This window comes from Anastrepha ludens, chromosome 3 (genome assembly GCF_028408465.1).
Source record: "Anastrepha ludens isolate Willacy chromosome 3, idAnaLude1.1, whole genome shotgun sequence".
Classification (NCBI taxonomy): Eukaryota; Metazoa; Arthropoda; class Insecta; order Diptera; family Tephritidae; genus Anastrepha; species Anastrepha ludens.
In genome coordinates, this window is record NC_071499.1 from 9722071 (window position 1) to 9745423 (window position 23353).

At 39.5% G+C, this 23353-nt stretch overlaps 1 protein-coding gene across 1 annotated transcript in view; it reads left to right on the forward strand.

Annotated features, from left to right (window-relative positions):
• Positions 1-23353, forward strand: part of LOC128856991 (uncharacterized) — a 61116-nt gene that overhangs the window by 33448 nt on the left and 4315 nt on the right. Inside the window, exons 4-7 of the mRNA XM_054092472.1 lie at positions 14796-14936; positions 19048-19265; positions 21510-21823; positions 21944-22737. Coding sequence (XP_053948447.1) covers positions 14796-14936; positions 19048-19265; positions 21510-21823; positions 21944-22737 — 1467 coding nt within the window. The remainder of the gene's footprint in view (positions 1-14795; positions 14937-19047; positions 19266-21509; positions 21824-21943; positions 22738-23353) is intronic.

Sequence of the window (23353 nt, forward strand, 5' to 3'; positions counted from 1 at the left end):
CAGCCGAATTGAACGCGTTTCCGGCGGATGAGTTTAAAAAATGTTTCGTGCAGTGGAAGGGCCGCTACCAGCGGTGTATTGACGCTCAAGGGTCCTATTTTGAAGAATATTAGTGGTAAAAGCCAAAAGGTTTAATAATACTGCTTAAAAAAGTAAGGGTCATTACTTTTCAATCACACCCTGTATTTGGAAGTCTTAAGTTAGGTGAAGTTTTTCTGGCAGTCGGTTTAGAATAGCCAACTCACGGAAACCTCAGTGCTTATTCATCAGGAAACCATTTAGATGCTCTAATGAAGCGTAGGATAGGTTTCATCCCAACCTCGGATAGTTCCGTAAGAGGGTCAAAATGCTATTTTCCAACCTGGCTCTACTCCTAGCTAAGGCTGAACAATTATAGAGGTGTTCTACTGTTTTTTCCTTTTCCTCGTCTCTACAACTGCTGCATAATTCATGAGAAAATATGTTACTCCTAGCCTAGAAGAGTAACACGACCTGCGAGATGTTCTGTCTTGAGAGGTTGAGCGATTCACCGGGCCTTTTCTTATCTACAATATTTGCAGCCAAAATAGCCTGTCTGTAACACAAGTTTTTTTTTTCTCTCTCTCTACAACTTATTAGCCACGCAGAGAATATTATTTTTTATCCTGAAGTTATCATTAAAATTCCAATATTGCCTTTGTTTTCAAGCAGTGTAAGATTAGTACCCTTTCTGGCCAGCTCATCGGCCATGCAATTTCCTTCAATTTCTTTATGTCCCACAACCCATATAAGACTGATCTTGAAGACGGTGCTAATATCATTTAGAACAGCCAAGTATTCCTGAACAACCTTTGATCTTAGTATAACTGGCTCCATTGATTTGATGGCCGCCTGGCTATCCGAGAAGATATTTATCGTCGGTTTAGTTATGGCGTGTGTTATAAGGTTACAGTTACCTTCTTGATGGCTAAGACTTCTGCCTGGTAAACGCTACAGTAGTGCGGAAGTCGAACCGATAGCTCTTAATTCATTGGCGCATACACTTCTGTTAGGTCTTTGGCCGAGATCCTCCTCCTATTTGTGCCGTGCGTCTCTCTCCATATGTGGAGGGATGCATAGTTTAAAGCCGAGTTGAGTTTGCCACTCTCTAGACGGAATACTAGTCTTGAAGAGCATGTTGAAGGTGGTTTTTGGAAAAGAGTAGTCAATTTCTTGATTATAACTACTCATGTAAGTAGTATAAGCGTGATCTAACCGCCGAGTCTTCCACAGTGTCATACTATTAAGTCTAAGCGCTGAAGCGGCGCCAATTATGTTCTTACCAGGCTTGTAGCAGGCACGTTGACTAGCACCTCGAGCGCTTTATTTGGAGTCTTAAGCGAGTTCCGAAGCCTTAAAATATAATAAAGTTTTCGATTCCGTCGGAAGAACCATAACTTGTTTTGTGGACCACCCTAATGTGCATATATGTTTATACCCTACTCGATATAATAATCATTTAAGTATAGTCATTAAACCTTAATGCACCAGAAGTACACCGAATACAAAAATAAAATCTAATTACTCACAGCAACGCAAACTTTAAAGCGTCCTACAGCTTTGATCATAACGAACACTAAGTTTTATCTACCAAAATACATCATCAACGTGACAACACGTGAGGATGCACACACCCATACACGAACTTCACTTGGCTAACAAGCTCACCTATCCCTCCTTACTCACAAATATGTCTGTATGTGTGTGTGTACGAGTTGCTTGTGGGTAAAAGTATAAGCGCCTGCTGGCTTATTAGTTGGTCAACGCTCTATTTTGGGGTTACTCGGGCGTATCATAAACTGTGAGTTTGTTGCAGGGCAGAGCGCTACCAGACACTTGATTGTCGTTTCCAATCAATACCCATATGAGTGCTACCTACATACATGCCATGCAAGTAATATAGTACAAAATTCTATTGAATTTTTTTAGCAAAACATATAAAATCATAGTAATTAGAGCGGAAGTGTCAATACTCTTCAATGTGCGCACATGCATACATGCACAAAGACAGGCATTCCATGAGAATACTACTCGTTTGTACACATACATACAGGTAAATATGTATTTATATGCTATACCCGAGTGTGAGGTGTGCAATGTTGTGAGCGAGCATCGACAGCGTTCGTGTAGCTATTAGTGGTTTTGCCGCTTTGAATTCTTGCGGTCCCTCACATGAAGTGTGTGTTCATTCACACCAGCTCACATTCATTCACTAGTGTGGCCGCACGAGGAGTGCTTGCTTGTTTCCTAAGCGAGAAGCTATGTGAGCATCGTCCGTGCACGTGTGAAGTCGTCTATGTTCTGTCGCCCATTCATGCCCTTAATTCAGTTTAGCAAGACAGAGGAACAAAGAGATTGGTTAAAGCGGTTAAAAAGGACTAATATGAATGGGATCGCTACATACAAATATACACTTTTACACAAAATTAAATATATATACTGATGTGGATGTGTGTATATGTATGTATATTCTAATTGGTCAATCAGAAGTTTACTGAAGTATTCGCATATACAAACCAAGCCTGCGAAGAGGTAGGGGCGTGCGCCTTTTGGGTGTTTAGGAGTTATAAAATTGTACTTTGATCAAAAAGTTCCTAGAAGAACCGCCAAATGACGCTCTAAGTGAACTGATTTTTTTACACCCTTGTGCACACCGCCTCGACAAAACTCTTCCATCGTACACGGTTCTGGGATGTTGTTTTTGCGCCGTCCCATGCGCTGTCGGCATCTGCGAGTTCGCCAAACATCGAACTTCTCCAATTATTTTTTGGCCAGCCGCGACATCTGCTCACTTCCACTCCAGTCTCATTCCTGTGATGCTATCTGGTAGTTTTGAAGCGTGTGACCCATCCATTGCCACTTTCTGCGTTTGATTTGCCATAGGATGGGCTCCTCATTCGTTAATCTTCACAGTGCGTGATTGATGATGGTGTTCGGCCAGAATAGTCTACAGATGATGTGGAGGCATTTGTTGACGAAAGATTGTATCATCTGTGTGATGGTGCTGGAGACCCGCCATGTTTCAATTCCGTGCAACAATAAAGATTTCACCAATGAGCTGAATATTCGCAGTTTAGTGCGCCTGGACATTCGCGAACTCGCCCTTGCAGCATGCATTCCCCAAATATCAACCTTGATTTGTTTAACTGCAGTTGACATCTTCATCTACTGGAGGTAGCAGAAGCTTTCGCCCAATTCCACCAGACACCTGTCAACCATTATATAGTAGGTCTTGCTTCATTGTGGTTGACTTTGACTCTCATAACCTTGATCTTGGCGATGTTGATCTCCAGTCCGACAGTGCGTGCCAGCGTGACTAGTCTCTCCGCCTACGCTTGCATGTCGGTCATCGGCGAAGTCAAGGTGATGTCTGATAAAACTCCATGTTGCCGTTGTGGAGCACTACCAGTTCGGAGTTCTCATAAAGGGTTCTGATGAGGTGGATTACCTTAGCGGGAATTCCCTTTAACCTCAATGTAAGCCATATGAGTATCTTTTGATTGTGAAGTGAACTGATTAGAGTTGAGTTTTTTTTTTTAATCGGTTGTCACATCTGTGATTCATATTCCTACCGAAATTGTATCGCATTTTTTTGATATTTGTAAAAGTTAAGCGGACTTGAGTCAATCTAACTCTGGGCGTGTTTTCGATTTTTTACAGTTTTAAACTGGGTTTGAAATTTGCAAAAACGAGGTTTAAATTTTGTATTCACTGATGCAGAAGTCTTAGAAATGTTAAGAAACAGCCATTTACGAGTGACATGAATGCTTCAGAATAGATCGTGAGCCCATCGAGGCTGATAAAATTCAAGGTTGATAGATTTACCAGGTTTGCTCTTTAACTGTGGTGAATAAGAAAATTGTAAAGGGAACTTCGACTGTCACGTCACTTGGCAGATCTGCTGAATTCGGAGTCACTCGTCCAATCAATGGTTGTTCAGATGGCAACGAAGTGTCATTGGCTGAGTTTTGTGCAGAAAATGTGGTACTGACGGCCACTTCGCTAGAGCAGCCGAAATGTGTGCTCTGCGAGGCAGAGAGAAAGAAGAACATCAACCACATCATTGGGAGCTGCAGGTGTCCAGTGTTTAGGAGAGCTCTGTCAAATAAAAGCTAATGAGACATATCCAAATAAACCTAAACCACTGTGAAGCTGTTCAAGACATATTTTCACACACAGTCAAGGAAATGAAAGCAGATATCGTCAATACTCTACTCAGTTTTTTAAACACATCCCAAGTGTGTCGATCAGAGCCGAACAACGGTCTGCTAAGAAGAACACCTCTAAAAATCTTTTCATCATGGATAAAATCATTAAGAAAGTGAAAGAAAAGTTGATCAATGACAGCAAATTAACCATTAGAGAGCAGGAATAGAGATTGAAGATTGCTTATGGATCCATTCAGGTCATTATAGTTTTTTCTTTGTCCAGGCAGACTAGCAAGTACAGCACTCAGACAACATTAAGTCCATTGTACTGCGCTCGGGTTGCCTTTTTAATTTTCTTTAAATCTACCCGACCTCTGAAAAAATCTGAGCAGATCTTCTGGTGTCAAGGAGCCAAGTTGGTCGCTTCTTAACACATCAGTGCCAAAGACCTCAAGCGTGATTCAAGCGAAGCCTGGGCAGACGCACAGAAAGTGATCCGCCGTCTCATCCTCTTCTCCACATGCTGGGCAGAGTGCACTGTCTGAGATGCCTACCTTTTCCATGAGCTTCGCCCATAGAAAGTGGCCCGTCATCATTCCAACCAGCTGCCTACAGTCTCTTCTGCTTAATGATAGGAGGATCTGCGACAGTCAGTCGGAAATGACAGGTAACATCAGTTTTCTCCATCTGCAGCGTCTCTCAGCCTGTCAGGCTCGCTTAATAGTTAATATTTGCTAACCGTGGCTTTGATGGCTGCAGAAAGGAACGGGATCCGGGTCAAAGCAGTTGACCTCAAAGCTACCCCACACAGCTATAGAGTCATTGTAGTTAAAAATTTGAGTCTGGCCCCGTGTTCTTGCAATGTTGGTTGTTGGTTCCAAAGGGCTTGAATTTCATGAAAAAAAGGGACCGCATTGATATCTTCAAAGACATGATTGCCGAGGGTGAATCCGACCCAACATTCATCAAACGCAACATTACTGAAGACGGGACGTGGTTTATGAGTACGATAGGCAATCCACACATCGAACGAGTGAGTGCCGAATGACACATGACAAAAAACCACATCGTTTTCAGCTTTAAAAGAAAGCGATGCTCACGGCTTTTATACATTACAACGGCATTGTACACCACCAATTTTCGCCAAAAGGCCAGACAGTTAATAAGGACTACTATTTGGGTGTTATGAGACTTTTACGTGAAGCGATTCGCCAAAAAGAAAGGATTTTTGGAAAAAACAACTCGTCGATTTTGCACCATAACAACGCACCGCCGCACAGTGTCATCATTAACCGCGAATTTTTGACCAAGAACGAAATGAATACCATCCAACAGCCATCGAATTCATCTTATATGATTCCCTGCGACTTTTTTTCTGTCTGCTCGAGTAAAAAAAACCTGTACGTGGTACGCGTTTTAAGGAAGTAATGAAAAAATCGAAGACTGGGTATACTGAAAATAGAGTTCCAGAAATGTTTCAAGAACTGGATCAAACGCTGGCATAAGTGCATTGCAGTTGCTGGGGAGTTCTTTGAAGGCGATAATATTACTTTAGAAGAATAAACTTGAATTATAATTTTTTGAATATATTCCGGGAACTTTTCGAACAAGGTGGTATTATATAATAATATAAAATAACTCAACCATTTTCTTCTTCAACCGCTAAATTAATTACATTAAATTTGCGCAAATGCTTAACAGATAATACAATTACCGTATCAATGTATGAATACTTATGTATGTATGTGTGGCAGTGGGCCATTTCAAACGCTTTAAAAGCAACTATAGAATATATCGTATACTTAAATGAAGCATTTCTCAGCTCTAAAATGTCAAAAACATCCATGAAATTGAAATAATTTCAAAAGTTTCGTACCACCAGAGCAACCTAAAATATGATTTAAACGTATTTTAGGCGCTTAAAATATGTCATTACATTATGAATATATGCACCAGAAAGGCTTTTAAATTCTTATAATTCTTAAGATATGCGTCAAAATTTAATATATATATACATACGGAGAGTCCAAAATAAACAAGACATAATAATATTTTTGATAGCGCCATCTGTTCAATGACTTAGTGCGTTCGAAGTTACATCTCTAGCTGACTTCCAGTAAAAGCTTGGTGACATTCGGTTCAGTGAAAGCGAAGTTGTTGCATCTCAAGTGTCAGTATGTTTGTGTCATCGGTAGAAAAATGAGTTTCGAACCAAGAGCCAATATCAAATTCTATTTTAAAATCGGTTAAACATTTACCGAAACATTTGAACCGATGAAAATAGTTTATCGCGATGATTATCTATCTCGTGGCAGAGTTCATGGGTGGTTTACACGTTTCAGGGCTGGTTGTGAGGGCATAAACGGCAATGAACATACGGACCACCCAAAATCAGTAATCACCGAAAACTTCGGAAAATTGCATTTGGTCATGAAAGGAAAACGTTTTGCATCCGTAGAGGCCATCCAAAAGGCGCGAATCACATCCCGGTCAATGTTCTGAAATACTCTTTCGAAACACTTTTAGATCGCGCAAAACAGTGCATAGAGGGCAAATTAGACTATTTTGATTAAATAAACGCAAAGTTATCAGAGCAAAACTCCTGTCGTTTCTATTTTATCCCGGTCTTGTTCATTTCGGACTTCACCTTGTATATATGGTTGTTGTTATTAATGTATTATTAATTTTTAGATATTTGCGCAGCACCACGTACTGTGAGCTGCATCAGCGCACATTCAAAATAAATTGATTCTCCATTTTTGCGCCTCAAGCTTTCTAAAAGGGTCTCTGAGTAGATTTGAGCTCTATCTTATTTGTTCAATAGCGGTTGCCTCATGGTAAGCAATGGTAAACCTTCGAGCGCTTATCTGCTATCATAGTTTTTTTCTTGGCATTTCACAGCGTTCAATAAGAATACGTAAGAAAAATATTGACCATTGAAAAAGCCCTTTCAAACTTGATTGTTAATCTTTACAATATTTTCTTATGTCTGTGACTTTCAAAGGTAACCAGAACGTGAATCGTCTTCAACGTCTTCTCGGTTGCGTTAAACATTCATTAGCTTGCACTGGCTTCTATAAATATTAACTTTCAGTAGGCGGCTTTCAATTATCTTTATGAGAGTTCATAATGATTCATTATTTAATTGTTAAGAATAGTACTAAGTTGGCGTTTCAGGTGAAATGGCTGTCAAAATCCATACAAATTGAATTACCATGAAATATGGGTGAATTTTCGTATGTATTTCACGACAGCACAGTACTCAGTTCACGCCATGAAAAAGCCAGCAAAATTTGTGCACACCTATTTAACCCGTCGGTACGTGACTACCATTCGGGAATGCGTAAGTTCGAATCTCCATGCTTGAAACGGTAAAAAGATAGAACGTTTTTTCTAATAGCGGTCGGCAGGCAATGACTAATCTGGTAGGCCATGAAAACGCCACTCATAAAAAAAAACTGTTTCCCTTCGGAGTTGGCTTAAAACTGTAGGTTCCTCCTTTTGTGGAACAACATTAAGACGCACGCCACAAATAGGAAGAGGAGATCGGCCAAACACCTTACAGAAGTGCACGTGCCAATTAAATATTTATTTATTTATTTAAATTAAAAGTGAGCGAAAACTGGCGATGCTCATAAATTCGGCGTTTCTTCTCATTTAAAAGTCAATGTTGCTAGCAACATTTCACGGCAAGCCAAATGCATATTGCTGGCGATATTTGAGTTAGTACTAGCATTTACCCTCAACATTTTTTCGCTGAAACAAACAAAAAACATCGACCAAAAGCCATAGCATACGAGTACTTATCGGCGGAAGAGAGACAAGAAGCCTTCACGCTAATCAGCTTGTAGTGGCCGGCATTATAAGAGGTTCACATATAATTATCCACTTTTTCGAGCTTAACTCCCAATCCGTAATTAAAATGCGAGATTAACTATACAAAATGTCTCTCTTTATAAAATAATCTCAGATTATAAATATACTTTTTGCTGTGCAACCCTGTACAATATTCCCCCAAGCCAATTTATATTAAGAAAAACCTCTCAAAATAGTATTCAAAGCTGATTGTCAATCTTGCAGCTAATCTGCCATACTTATAGCTGTTCTCCGAATCATTGCAGAGCATGTAAATGAATTCCAGGAGTCCCTTCACGTGGTCTTTGTGGACTTTGAGAAGGCTTTCGATGGGTCGCGATATCAAAGTATCTGGGACGGGTGGTCCCAGATAAAATCTGTAGTATTGTTCAAGCCCAATACTTGAAATTCAAAGGCCGAGAGCTGCGCAACGTCGCCCTCTCTGAGCCTATTGAACCTGTGACTGGTGTCCTCTTCTATTTAAATAGTCATTGACGATAAACAGCTCTCTAGATATCAGCTCAGGAAGGAGAATTCTATGGAATCCTATCAGTATGGAGCATTTAGACAGCCTTGATTACGCCAATCGCATCGCGCTCTTATACCGGAATTACGGACACATGTAGAGCAAACTTAATAACCTAAGCACCCAAACCAAAAACATAGGACTGCGCATCAATGTCGGGAAAACTAAATTAATGGAAAATTAAACCTTGCTACGAAACAGATTCGCAAATTATGGGAAGCCCATTGATAATGGAAACAGCTTCACCTGCCTAGGAAGTCAAATTACCCTCGACGGCTGAGGAAAAGACGATATCGATGCGAGAACCAAAAAAATCCGAAGCAACTTTTGCAAGCCTTGAAAAGATCTGATTTTTCAAACAGCTGACAACGCATACCAAACTACGAATTTTCAATTCAAATATAAAATCCCTCCTACTATGTGTCCGCTATTCCGTGATAAGAGTGCGATGTCAACGGCATAGTCAATGTCGTCCATTTGCTCCATATGTCCGCTTTGAAGCGTGTTTGGTGTCTGTATCTGCAATGCGGAAGCTGCAGACATTTGTGAACCGTAGCTGGTGGCCCGACAATAGGATTTCAAACGAACAACTCCTCAATCGAAGCAGACAAAAACCAATGGTCATTGAAATGCGAGAGCTCAAATGGAATTCGATTGGCCGTACGTTGCGCAAGACAGCGACCGACATAAGTAGAATGGCACTGGACTGGAACCCAGAAAAATCGCACCGCAAGCGACGCCATAAAGGATCTTTGCGACATAGCCAAAATGAAGAATTTTTAGAAATTGATGAATCTATCTCATGGCCACAAATTAAGACAAAAACGAGAAGTTGACAACATTGGAAAGCATTTCTTTCGGCAGTATGCACCCCAGGATGGCGCGATAGGAAATAATAATAAATCTGCTATATGTGAATGGGTACATCAATTTTTGCCGATTTGTTGCTAATCTCTGCATATGTGAACGTACTTTTAGATATAGAAGATGCATCTTTAGGCTTTTGAAAAAACAATTTAAATCAATTTAACGCTTGTTAAATGTCAATATATATTAAGTTGTTTATCGATGCAATATTCGAACTATGGATTATTCGTAATTGCAGCTTTAGTATCAATTTTGATAAAAAAATTAATTACTGGTTAAATTTTGCTATGAAAGATGAGAATCTATTTATCTAAAAGCAAAAAACGGCAGGGGTCAAATTGTTTTTTATGTGAATGTGTGTGTAGGGACGTACGAATGTACACGCCTATGCACATATTTTTATTTGCTATGACCATTTGTGAACATTTCCCTTGGTCATACGTGTGCATGTGTGTGTGCATATATAAATATCTACTGGCACTCGCTGAATCCAGTGCCTTGTGTATGACAAAACGATTCAACATTTTAACGTTAATGTGCAATTATGTGAAAAACTCATTTACAAAGCTGTTTAAAAATTTATTTGTGCAGACAATCAAAATTATGCCAATTGTAATCAAATTTCGTGCACAAAGGAAATTAGTTCAGACTGTTTATCGGTTTTCGGCAAAATTTTGGAATTTTTTTTTGTTCTTTTTTATCGCCATGAAATGCATACATTTATGAACTTAGAGCAACATACTAACACATTTATGGATATATGCACTAAATGCATACTTATGCATATGTATGTATGTATGAACCTACTACGTACGTGTGTGTGTGTCTATGCATTAATAGTTCAAGAGATGCGCGCTGCGGTTTTGTAAATAATGGATGGGAATAAGAATATTCCATTTTTTTGTTGGTTGAAATCTGCTTGGATAACTTATTAAGTGCATAAGTACATACTCGTATGTATGTATTTAATGTAGCAAAAAATGTAAAAACTGTCGCTACATAAAGGAAAGTTAAATTAAAATAAAATTTTAATTGATTAGGTAAGTAGACCAGAATTAAAGGATTTTTGTAATGTCTCACATAAAATTGTGTGGGCCAATGAGTATCCGATAATACAGGCTTACCGGGAAAGTCGGTTAAGCTGCAATTAGTGGTGTCATACCTTAGACATAACCGTAACCAAAGGAATCAGCTGTTCTGATCAAACAAATGAGCCACACTGTAAGCGATTATAAGTGCCGCACCATAGCGTCTTAGCCATTATCGTTGAGATGAAGTGAAGATATTGATGTTGAAGGTTCACTACAGCAGCGATATTCTAATTGAACCTACAGTTTTTGGTCTACCAGTACCTTTTTTATCCTTGACAGAACCAGTTTCTTGAAAATGTTTCACCAAACATTGAGTTGTCCACTCACTCGAAAACTACGAATTTTGTAATATCTTCTTCTTCTTAATTGGCGCGATAACCGCTTACGCGATTTTGGCCGAGTTTAACAAAGCGCGCCAGTCGTTTCTTTCTCGTGCTAACCGGTGCCAGTTGGACACACCAAGTGAAGCCAAGTCCTTTTCCACCTGATATTTCCAACGCAAAGGATTCCTTCCTCTTCCTCTGCTACCACCAGCTGGTACCGCATCGAATACTTTCAAAGCCGGAGCGTTTGTATCCATTCGGACGACATGACCCAGCCAACGTAGCCGCTGGATCTTTATTCGCTTCGCTATGTCTATGTCGTCGTAAAGCTCATTCAGCTCATCGTTCCATCGTCTGCGATATTCGCCGTTGCCAACGTGCAAAGGTCCAAAAATCTTCCACAGAATCTTTCTCTCAAATACTCCAAGCGTCGCTTCATCGGATATTGTCATCGACCACGCGATATGTTGTTCCTAAATATCAACAATTTTCATAATAAGTTACAATCATTTTAACGCGTTGTACATTTGTCTCCTTGAAAAATTTCAAAGATGGCATAAAAAATGGTACCGGCTAGAATTACGAATACGAAAAAGAGGGTTTAGGTAAAATACATATCCGATGCCTTTACCGACAGCAGAGACCGTACGAGACGCCACAGCCACACACGTTATCCGGGGCACCGATAAGTAGAGATGAAGTAATGTTTGCACTCTACAGCATGAACGAAAGAAAAGCGTTAGGTCCAATCCAAGTGCCGCCTGAAATCTTGAAGCTAATCGATGGTAACAATATTCAACTTCTAAGATCATGGAAAATACTGAAGCGAATATAGACTTATCAGTCTTATGAGTCATTCGCTAAAAATATTTCTGAAAGTGATTTATAATAGAATACATTAAACTTGTGAGGAAATAATGGGGCAATCAAAATTTTGGCTTCAGAAATGGCATGGGGACAAGTGAAGCATTATTTTGTGTTCATGGGCTAGTAGAAAATTGCATGGACGTACAAAAAGACGTTTTTCCATGCTTTATTGATTATGAAAAGGCTTTGATAATGGGCAGCATGAAAAACTCTTTAACATTTTGAGGTCAATAAATTTTGAAGAATAGTATAGACAAGTGATACAAAACTTATATTGGAATCCAACTACATACATTGTTATGGATGGGACGGTGAAAGTTTTTGATATGAATTACATAGAAGAATTCGAGATGTGGTGTCTCCAACTCTGAAGTACTTCGAAAAGTAAATAGCGAAAATAAATAGCCAACTTACTATATACGACAACGAAAGATTGAACGAAGACGATGCGTTGGAAGAAAAAATGTATACTGGTTGTAGGAGGAATTATTCGCTATTGACATCTAGGCGTCACCTTATCTATATCTTCTTATATATATAATGCGTAGTTAAATATCAAGAGCCGATGTTGAATGTGAACCACACCTAAACATTAAGCTTTTTTCAGCATTTCATTTGAAATTTTTCAATTTCAGACTAACTCAATTTGAACCATGGAAAGATGCACAATCGAGCACCGCGTTAAAGTTATTCAGGCTTATTATGAAAACGGTTGACACCGTTGAACTTCTTTCTCTGGGGTTATTTGAAGTAAAAGGTGTACGTCGATAAGCTAGCAACAATTCTAAAGGTACAGGAGGAGATAATTCGGCACATTAACGGCATAGAACCTCAATTATGCCGCAGCGTCATCGAAAATTTGGACCATCGCATGGAGGTGTGCCGCCGAGGCCGCGGCGGCCATTTGTTCGATATTTTGTTTCATACGTAATTGAGCCGTACCAATATCATCATAATAAAGAAAAATGACAATAATTTCCTAAAAAATTGTATTTTATTCAAAATCAACACCGGCTCTTGAAACTTAACCACCCAATATAAAAATGAATGTTTGTCTGTATGTCATCGATGAACTCAAAAACTACTGTACCGATTGTTATAAAAATTGGTATATATATGTATTTTCCACGGAGAAGGTTTGAAGGATATGCTCATTGATGCCACTGGCCACCAGATGGCGCTGCAGAGTAGCAACTTCTACCCCGTTCAACCGATTGTCATAAAAATTAGTATGATTATATATTTTTACACAGAGAAAACGAATATGACATTTGCAAAACAATTATTGGATATTGGAAATGGGCGAATGGAAATTGATGAATCTACACAATGATCACCCTGCCAGCAAACTTCTGTAAGATCACAGAAAGCATCGACGAATTGGTGCAAAAAGTTTTCCAAAACATTGCATAATGTTATATTAGCAACCAAAAACATCTACATATGTCAATACCATCAACTTCCCCATTCAGCATGGAATACCCAGTGAAACGACAACATATAAGTCCATCGATACTGTGGATAATCAAGACGAGGTTGTCAACTATCCAACTGAATTCTTGCATTCGCTTGATTTGCCAGGCATGCCGCCGCACGTTCTTACATTGGAAATTGGCGTACCCATCATTCTTCTTCGAAACATAAATCCACCACGACTTTGCAACGGAACCAAAATTTCAGTCAAGAAAATGATGAACAGTGTTATCGAGGCAACAATTTTGACTGGAAAATTCAAAGGTGAAGACGTACTGTTGCCGTGTATCCCAATGATCCCGTCAGATATGCCATTCGAATTCAGTTTACAGTTCCCGGTGCGACTCGCTTTCGCAATGACTATTAACAAAGCACAAGGACAATCGTTACAAATGTGTGGATTAAACTTGGAGAATCCATGCTTCTCACATGTACAGCTCTATGTGGCTTAATCACGTGTCGGAAAACCTTCTGATTTATTGGTCTACGCACCAGATGGAAAAGCAAGAAATATTGTGTATCTCACAGCACTTCAATAAACATCGAATTGAAACTAAACTTTGTAGTGTCACAATTTTTCCAAATAAACAAAATCAATAAAATGGTTTAGAATGAATTGAATATTTGTGTACTGATTTTTCTTTAAAGTCATTTTTCTTAAATTTATTTTAGCTGTTGGTGTAGCAATGCGCGCCGGGTACAGCTTGTAGTATATAACCATATATAACTATATAATATATTGCAACAAAATCTTTATTTTGCTTTGATGACAAAATATTTTCTTGCGCTAAATATAGTTACACTTCACTTGCTTCAATGGGGAGCTGTACTCCATATACGGTTTGTGCTTTTCCGCATTTTACCCGGATCGTTGTGAACCCCATGGAACTAAACAAGCTGTCGATCAAAATATACACTTGCAGATTTGCACGCTTGTGACTCAGCCCCCCGTTATGTTACCTGCATTGAATTAGGAATTTTTGTAACTCATTTTTATTTTTAAAATTTTTAGAAAAAAAGTTTATTTTGTTTTCTAGATTGCACGCAAAGGTACCAAATATCTGCGTACTATATATGATTTTTAAATACAGGAATGTGTGCATACTACCCGCGTGCCCTTATTTCCAATACTTCTAATAGTTGCATATGAATCATATCTGCATGTATGTGTATCAACCTAACTGTATTATTATTGTTGTTGACTGCTCTATAGCCTTAGAAAATATTTAAATGTGCATCGGAGCCATAGATTAGTTATGATTATTTATAAGGACCCATATAACAAAAATAAGAAAAAATAAAAATATGTGGATATCCGTTTTATTTATTATACAAGTGGCTATCTGAGTATATAAAAAAACAAATATGAAAGTTATGCAGATAAATTCAAATGCAATCGAAATTAAATTTTCAAATTGTTTGCCTTTACTATTTTATTTTTATTTTTTATTTATTTTCTTTCTCTGCTTGTATATGGAGGACATAAGAATGTATGGCTGCTCTATCTAAAACAATAAATTATTTATGGCAAAATTTTTATAGTCACACGCACATACATTCACATATATGTTTAGTACACAAATATGCGCATTTGCGAAACTACAAATTTATATTCTCAAACTTGCAGACACCGTCACCAAGTCATGTCCATTCTTCCTGGCATCCGGTGTTTTTCTTCTGATCAGCTTCATCGTCTTCCTCGTGCCAACCTGTTCACATCAGAATAATTTATATTACTTTAGTGCGGGCATAATGTTTATTGTCTCAGGTAAGTTACATAAATTTATATGCAATCACTCATACATATGTACATATGCATGTGTGTATAAAGGGTTTTCTAATAGGGACGAAGCGATGTTGGCAGGCTGTGTTGGCATTTGTTGTTTTGAAGGGTTTTTTCTCTGTGATGATGCCCGTAAAGAGGAAACTCTCACATACACCTACGTACCAAACATGAACCAACACTACCCCTCTCCCCACCGAATTGCGGAAAAGGTATTACCTCACAGGACTGGTTAGGATCTTAATTATTGTTGTCGCCAACGAAACTCCGCGCGTATTAGGTCATGGATATTTGTTACAAGATTCCCTTCCAGTTATCAGTTGAAAATTTTACAGATTTCGGGTGCATGGCATGGGCATTGAAATAAGACTTGATCAACATCTTCTTCCTTCTCCGTGCAGATTAGACAGTTTGATGAACTCGCATGGCCAAATCTACCCCGTGCCTTTAAAGGAATTGAGTTAGGTAGTAATTTTCTTCCCCATGGTCCCGCTCTAACCACGTTGTATGGATGGATATTAGCTCGTGCGTCCGTCTACCCTTAGGTAACCTGTTCCACTGGTCTTGCCAGTGGGTGAAAGCCCGCGCCTTTCTTCTTCTCTCTTCTTGTAAATAATCTCTGCATTTTTTTAGCCAGAATTTCAACTGGGGTTAGTCCTGAAATATTGAACGATGCCTGATTAGCATTTGTGCGGAAGCCATACATAGTCCTCAAAGCGCTTAGCTGATAGATGGATATTAGTTTTCTTTAATGATTTTTTATGTTTAATGCGTCAGCCCAGATTGGTGCCGCGTACAGAAGAGCCGACAACCCTACTCTACGGTGGTCTTTTTCTATGGCTAGAGCCACCTTTGTTTGGCATTATTCGTGCCAGGCAGGCCTGCACTTTGGATGCCTTCTTCAGAGCGTATTCTAGGTGCATTTTAAAGTTTAGGCGACTATCAATCATCACCTCTCGGTATTTAATGGCGGGTTTTCAATTGATAGTTGGAGCCCCAACCTTTACTTTCATGGATGATACTGCCTTTCTAGTGCTTAATAGAATCACATTAGTTTTGTGCTCAGCTAATTCCAGGTTCGTGGACGTCAACCAAGTGATCCTCTCAACGTCTTAGATGGATTTTGCCACTATTAGCACCGCGATTACAGGGATTTTCGTTTTAGGAGGCATATCTAGTCTAAGTATACCGTCGTACATAAGGTTCCTCTGCTGTAACATTATACTCCTCAATACCTTTGTCAGTTATAAACTTTAATTTGTGGTCCGTAAAATAGCTCTGAATTATGCGGATAATATTACTGGGAGCCCTTACATTTTGAGGGATTCTAGCCTTGGTTGCCAGCTGGCTATGTTAAGGGGGAAGTCTACTGTGAATTTTTCAAAAAATCGATTTTTTTTTTATTAGCTTAAAAAATACTTTGAACCCTCTTAAATAAGGTACAATATGTGTTACAGCTGGCTAAATTTTTCTTCGTTGAAATTTCGACCTTTTCCCGAAGCGCTCCAAAGCGCGTACCTGCTATACTGAAACTTTAAACGCATTTTTCTCGAAACTAAGTTTTTGTATACGGTGTACACGATATCTCGAGTTCTGATAAATGAATCAGCTTAAAAATTTAATTATATATTCTCTGTAATAGTGTCTCTCGTCTGACATAGGATTTTTTTGATATCGTTATTTGTTAAATTGTTATAAACAATAGTAACATCAATTTTAGGCAAAAAAAAAGAAAAAAATTTCAAGAATTTTTTTTTCAACGCCAAAATTTTTTATCGACATAATCCTACGTCAGACGAGAGTCAATACTATGTATTATATATGATAACAATATTTTGTTTTTTTGTTTTAGATCACCGAAACGTAAGATTTCATGTACACCGTTTAGGCACCTAAGAAAAGCGGACCTGCGCTTGCAGAAGTGCCATAGCGGCCATTTTGAATATTTTGACTTAAAATTTTTTTTTCAAAAACTTAAATATATAATAAAGATAAGAGTTTAAATAGATTTTATGTACGAGCAATATTTTGTTAGAAATAAAATCCGGAAAATAAGCCTGTTTTTCCCTTGTCACAGTAGACTTCCCCCTTAAAAGCGTTTTCAACATCCAGCGTGCAATATTCCTTTTTCCACCACGTAGCAACTGAAGTTCTTTGCCTGCTGAGGATGGTGGTTCGACCCTTAAACGGCATTCAGGGACCGATAGCTCGAAAAATTGGTTGTAGTAGTGAATCTCGGTAAATGTCGCATGATCTGCTTGCCCACTTCGTCAGCTATAAATGCAAGTAACACAAATTTTAGTTTAGAGTAAAGACAGTGTTTTGGCTCACTTTGGGACCGAGAGTTGAGGGATTGTTACTTGAGTTTCTGGGTGATCTCCATTGCGGGTTTATTTATTTGAGTTGTATAGCTCATAAGATTTGTTAGCGTACGTTAGTGTAGTACCGTCTAAACACCTTAGGAAATCATTCTTAAGTCTTGTGACTTCTCGACTGGCATCCAATCAAATTAGTAGTAAGAGACTCAGCCAAAAGATCTGCCCTAAAACTGACTGGACAATTCTCGCAAAGGCTTTTTGATCACAGTAACATACAGGGAAAGGACAAAGGAATTGCTTAGTCTCTCAAGAGACAATACCTCGAAGGTCGTAGCTTGCTTAACCGGTCATTGGCTATTTGGCAGGCATTCCTTCAGACTAGGAGTTTTGTCCCATGAATATTGCAGAAGTTGCAGAGATGAGGAAGGGGAAGAAACAGTTCAGCACTTCCTTTGCAATTGTCCAGCCAATATCCCTCACTCTCGGTTTTGAAGACGGAACTAGACGAGGAACTAACTCTAACTAACACAGTCTATATGGGAAGCCTAGACCTTCCACACGACAGCCAAGTTTTTTTTATCACTAGAAGATCTAGTTCCTCTCTACACTGTAAGACTAGTTTGGATGAAATGGAGTTGGAGTCTAAGGCCTTGATAGTTGCTTGACTGTCTGAAAAGATAGCTACTCTTGCACTAACTTCCTTGCAGAGTTTTAGTGATTTGCATACTTCCCTGATCGCTAACAGTTCTGCCTCGAATACGTTAGCATAGTCAGGAAGTGGAATTGACTGAGATAAGTTGAGCGTCACCGAATGAAAGCCAGCTTCCGCACCACAGTTCATTTTAGAACCGTTAGTGTAGATTTCAAAATCGTATCTTCCAATCACCTTCCCCTTGCCCCATTCCGCTCCCGGTGGGAATTCTACGGTAAAGTCTTTCTTGAAGTTAAGGTCGGAGACTGTGTAATCTGTTTTGTCTTTGAGCAGCGAGGCTCCCTGTGGGAGAATCTTGCTGTGACCGTACGATCTTTTCGTCCAGCTCCCTATGTCTCTGGGTCTCACCGCGCTGCAAGTAGCGATTCTTTTTAGATGTAAGTCTGATGGTAATACATGAGTACATTGAGCGCTTCAGTAGGACAGGTGCTACGCTACGCGTGTAACTTATGCGAAAAAGAAATGGGTACGCTAAAACACCTCCTTTGCCACTGCCCTGTTCTAAGCAGAATTCGGTACAATCGCCTGGGATCGGTATACTTTTCATCTGACAAAAGCTTAAGCTGTTTATTAAAACTCGCCAAGACATGTTTCACGAGCTGTGTCTATCACGCCTCCAACAACACTGGTAACACTACGGGTCCTTGTGGTCTATGTGAGATCTATTCAGGTCAGCCAGATATACCTAACCTAACATTTCCCTTTCCCCTGCATTTTTTATGATTCGACTAATATTTTGCTCCGATCTTAAGTAATTTTTTCGAAGGATTTTCAAATTGAATTAACTTTTTTACAAGAAGAAAAAAAAATTCAGACTGAACAGATTTTAAATTTATAAAATGAAACATAAACGCAAATTATTTAAGTGATTTTTTGGAAAAAAAATCTCAAATGGAGGGAAGTTGGTATTGTAAATATTAAGTATTTTTCAACGGTTGTAATTGGGTGCAAGCAATTTTTATATATTTATTTATATAGTGACACATAAGTGACAATATGAAACTTTTTTTCTAATAAAATTTTTCTAACAAAAATTTTCTTCTTCTTTTTTCCTTGTAATTCTTAGGTTTATTAATGCTCATCGGATTAATTGCATACATATCCATCCTAAAAGCGGAAATTGGCTCAAAATTGCGATCGAGGTCCTCTTTGCAGCCGCCACTCTTCAAGGTTACCTATGGACAAAGTTTCTTTCTGTTCGTTATTGGCTTCATAACGACTGAGTTTGTGGGGCTTTTGAACATTTTTCTGTACATCAGTCTGCAAGAAATTGGATATTACAATGTGAGTATATTAGTAAAAATTAAAATTGATTTTAAAAGAAGAAGAAATGGTGCTGCCTCACATTTTTCTCCAGTATAACAACGCGCAGATGCACAAATTCGCAGTCGCAATGGCGAAATTCCATCAATTTGAAATCCTCATTGAGCAAATGGAGGGACCTACAGTTTTAAGCTGACTCCGAGCGGCAAATGGTTTTTTTTATTTGTTTTTCATGGCGAGGAGTCCAAAGGACTTTCGGAGTCCTTCGTACTTTGTACTCGGGTCAAAGGGTTTTCGAAATAGTACATGAAGAAATGGAGCTCCATCTTTTCTGCGCTTTCCTGAGAAATAATTTGTGCAGTTCCCCTTTAACAACAGCCAGGGGGATGCCGATGACCGGGTAGGAGGTCTCTGAGGTCAATTCAGTCCCCTTCCTGGCAAGCTCAGCAGCAATTTAATTTTAATCTATGTTCCTATGCCCTGGAGTCGAGAAATGTCACCTGCACACCCAAGAGATTTTATCACCTTACAGGAGTTTAATAGTTGGGTTCTGCACCATGTCGTCGTTAGAGCCTTAATCGCGGCTTGACTATCGGAGAAAATGTTAATATCTCCCTCGCTCCCGCGTTCACTAAGCATTTTGCATGCCTGCAGCATGGCAAAGACTTCTGCCTGAAAAACAGAAAAACACTAGCAGTATTTGGCAGTTTAAAGGAGATATATAAATTGGCTGATTTAGAGAAAACCCCTGCTCAGGCTCCCAATTTCATCTTGGAACCGTCAGTGAAGACAGAGGTGCAAGCTTTGGTACAGATTTTCCCCTCGATCCATTCCTGCCTATTTTGAAAGATTGCCCTAGCACCACCCTCAAACTCTAGTTTGTGAATAGAGGGATCTGCTCGAAGTTCGGAGAAATATGGTTTTAACTGCCCGTAAATGCTACCATGTCGCTTGAGAGATTGCCTCCAGAGGCCAACCTCCTTTAACCTGATTGCACTTTGAGCTGCGTTGAAAATATCATAAAGTAAAAGTCGATAGGGAGTAAGTGCAAAGTTGTATCCAGGGCAGCACTGGGGCAAGTTTTACGTGCTCCGATGATGCCAATGCAAGCAGTCCTTTGCACCCTTCCCAACTTAGTGATATTATAGCCCTTCCGCAGAGCTTCCCACCTAACCAGGCATACATACAGGGTTGCCAATATTCGACGGACCCATCTGGCAACCCTTTATCTTTTGACAGAGACGTCAGATCGCTTAATGACATACCGCGTTGGAAGCGTCAGTCCAAGCAGATTTTTACCATGGAACAGTACACGCCACGCGAGCGCTCCCAAATTGTTGAAATTTACATTCAACAAAAGAAGTCAATTGTGAAAACTCAACGGGCGTATAAAAAATTAAATAATGTGGAAAGTACGCCTTCTAAGAACACCATTAAACGTTTGTACGAAAGGTTTTCAACTGGTGATGCTCTTTCTAATCCAAAGAGGCCAAATCAAAACCGACCAAGGCGTCGCCAAGGACATCCCAAAATCGCCGTTCTCAGCAGTTGGGCATTGCTCGGACCACTTAGCAACGAATTATCCGCATTGATTTGCATTTATTCCCGTATAAGATTCAATTCACGCAAAGATTGTTGCCTGCGGACAAGACTCGTCGATTGGAATGGGCCCAAAGAGTCATCGAAATCCGTCGGGTCCGTCGAATATGCGCAACCTCGTACGTTAAAATTGGTAAAACCGCTGCGTTGTATATCCACAGCACGACCTCATAAATGGTAGTCAGGCACCAACCTATTTAGCTTCGGCGCTGTTTATCTGCCAATCTTCATTTCCCCTTTTCAAATATGAAGAAATTGGTCGGCCCTAAGCGATTTGGATCAAATGCCTATTTGAGGGTTTCGTGTTATTATATTTTTTGTGGGCACCAAAAATTTAAGGCATTATTGACCCAATTCAAACCCGATCCTATTATTTTAAAGTATTAAAAATATTGTATTTCTTCCAAACTGCGACAAGGTTTTACACTTCCTTTAACAAACTCCACCTCCGCTAAAAAGTTATTTGAAAAATTCACAAGGAGAATTGCTTTCACTTACCCCAGAGCTCACACACAACGGCAGCCAATGTTGCATTCAATTTGGCGTTCATGTCAACAATGGCATCCGTTTCCTGTTCCGCTTAATAGTCACATTTCACACACACACACACACATGGCGCAATACACCTCTTTAATATACAATGCACATCTATTTTCGCCTTTGCAGCGGTTGCCGTGCTTCAATATCACCAATCTACAGGAAAAGCTGAAAGAGAACGAAACTCCTCACAGTCACACCTATAAAAGCTATAAACATTCCTCGTCCTCGGTAGCCGTCGCACCCACTGTGCGCAAGCCCCAGCAAGGTCCTCGACTAAGCACCAATAACCTTCATCAGGTGCACAATGTGTGCATGTCGTCACCCGCAGCCGAAATGGAATTGGATAGTAAAAAGCTGTTGCAACACATGCCTGGCTTTGTTCCGTGTCGCAAGCATCCGAATGTGGCAGAGGCATTCGTCAACACAGAAATGGAGCGCAGGTGAAATATTTTAGATTTTTAATAACATTTATTTATCTGTTACTGGCTAGCCAATGACTAGGCAGTAATGAATCAATTCACAATTTTTATGTGTGCCATTTTCCCCTCTTCTTTGCGCAGGTATTATTTCGAGAAATCACAACAACCGAAATGCAATTTGCATTCGAGGAACTTTGCCAAATCGCTTAATGAACTCTACACCGAGCCATCGCCCGATTTGCCACCACCGCCACCTTCAGCGATTAAAATGGGCGGCACCTCGCAAACATTTCCCCGCATGCCACAGCAGATCGCACGGTTCGGCGACTTCACACAAGACTTTCCGCTCACCCGCAGCGTTTCAACTACCACAGATATTTATCCCAGCAACAATTTCAGACGTACAACACCGCATGTGGAGCGTAAAAGTCGACGCAACATGGCGACAAATACACGACCTCTTGACCCAGCCACACTAAGCGAAAGTGAACGCGGCGGCGGTGAAAGTGAAATTGAACAAAATCTGCCACGGCGGCGCCAATTGGCCGATAGCCAGTCTGACAGCAATTACGATGATGATGAACCACAGCGTCTGTGCGGCTTGAAACGGGGCATACGTAAGACAAAGGATGAACTTTTTCAGGAGTTTTGCAAACGTGCTGGAATGCGTCCAAAACCGAAAAACATTTACTTCATTGCCAGCGAAGAAGATGCGATGGCGATATCTGACGATGAAACGCAACGACGTCGTCTCAATAAAGCCGCAAATTGTTTTGATAGTGGGCAACGTAGTAGCGGTGGGCGCCGTAATTTTGGCAGAGAGAATGATGAAGTAAATGAAGAGCAGAGCGCCAGGGAAGCGCAGGATGACGATGAAGGAGAAGGTGGCTTTTCGCAGTTACAAGACGATGAGGAGCGCATCTACGTCATTCAAGGTAAGTTATTGACCTAATTTATGCGATTGAAAAACAGGGTGAGAAAGATGCAAGTCTCACACAATGGGTTTGAAAGGAATGGTAAACTTGTAGAGAGAGTCCCATTAAGGGGTTATACGCAGTTATGAAGCAAATAAAAGACGGGTTGTCAAGGATTTATCCTGAAGAAACTTCAGAATATTTTAATTTGAAAATTTTTGGCGGTTATAAAAGCATCCTTCAAGAACGTAACAAAATTTTTTATTTATGAAAATGTTGATTATAGAGCGCGCTGCAGGCGATTTCTGGAACCTCCTTTAAAAAAAGACGATTTACGGTGTACATCGTAACCCAGGATTGGATTATCTGAAATCAAAAAACCATACAAATTTTGTTAATATATTAGATTATCTAGTAATTAATCGTTCGGCTAATCAAAGTAGAGAAGTTTCACAAAATGGCAGCTTTTAAAAAAAATGATTTCGATTTTTACGTTAAAATTTGGCCGTAAATTGATTATAAAATGGAAAATAAGTATCAGATTTACAAAAGGAACGATTAATTACTAGAAAATGTATCTTTAAAGATTGAGTTAAAACGGTTGACCGATCAAACAAGCCGTTTTCGAGATATCAGG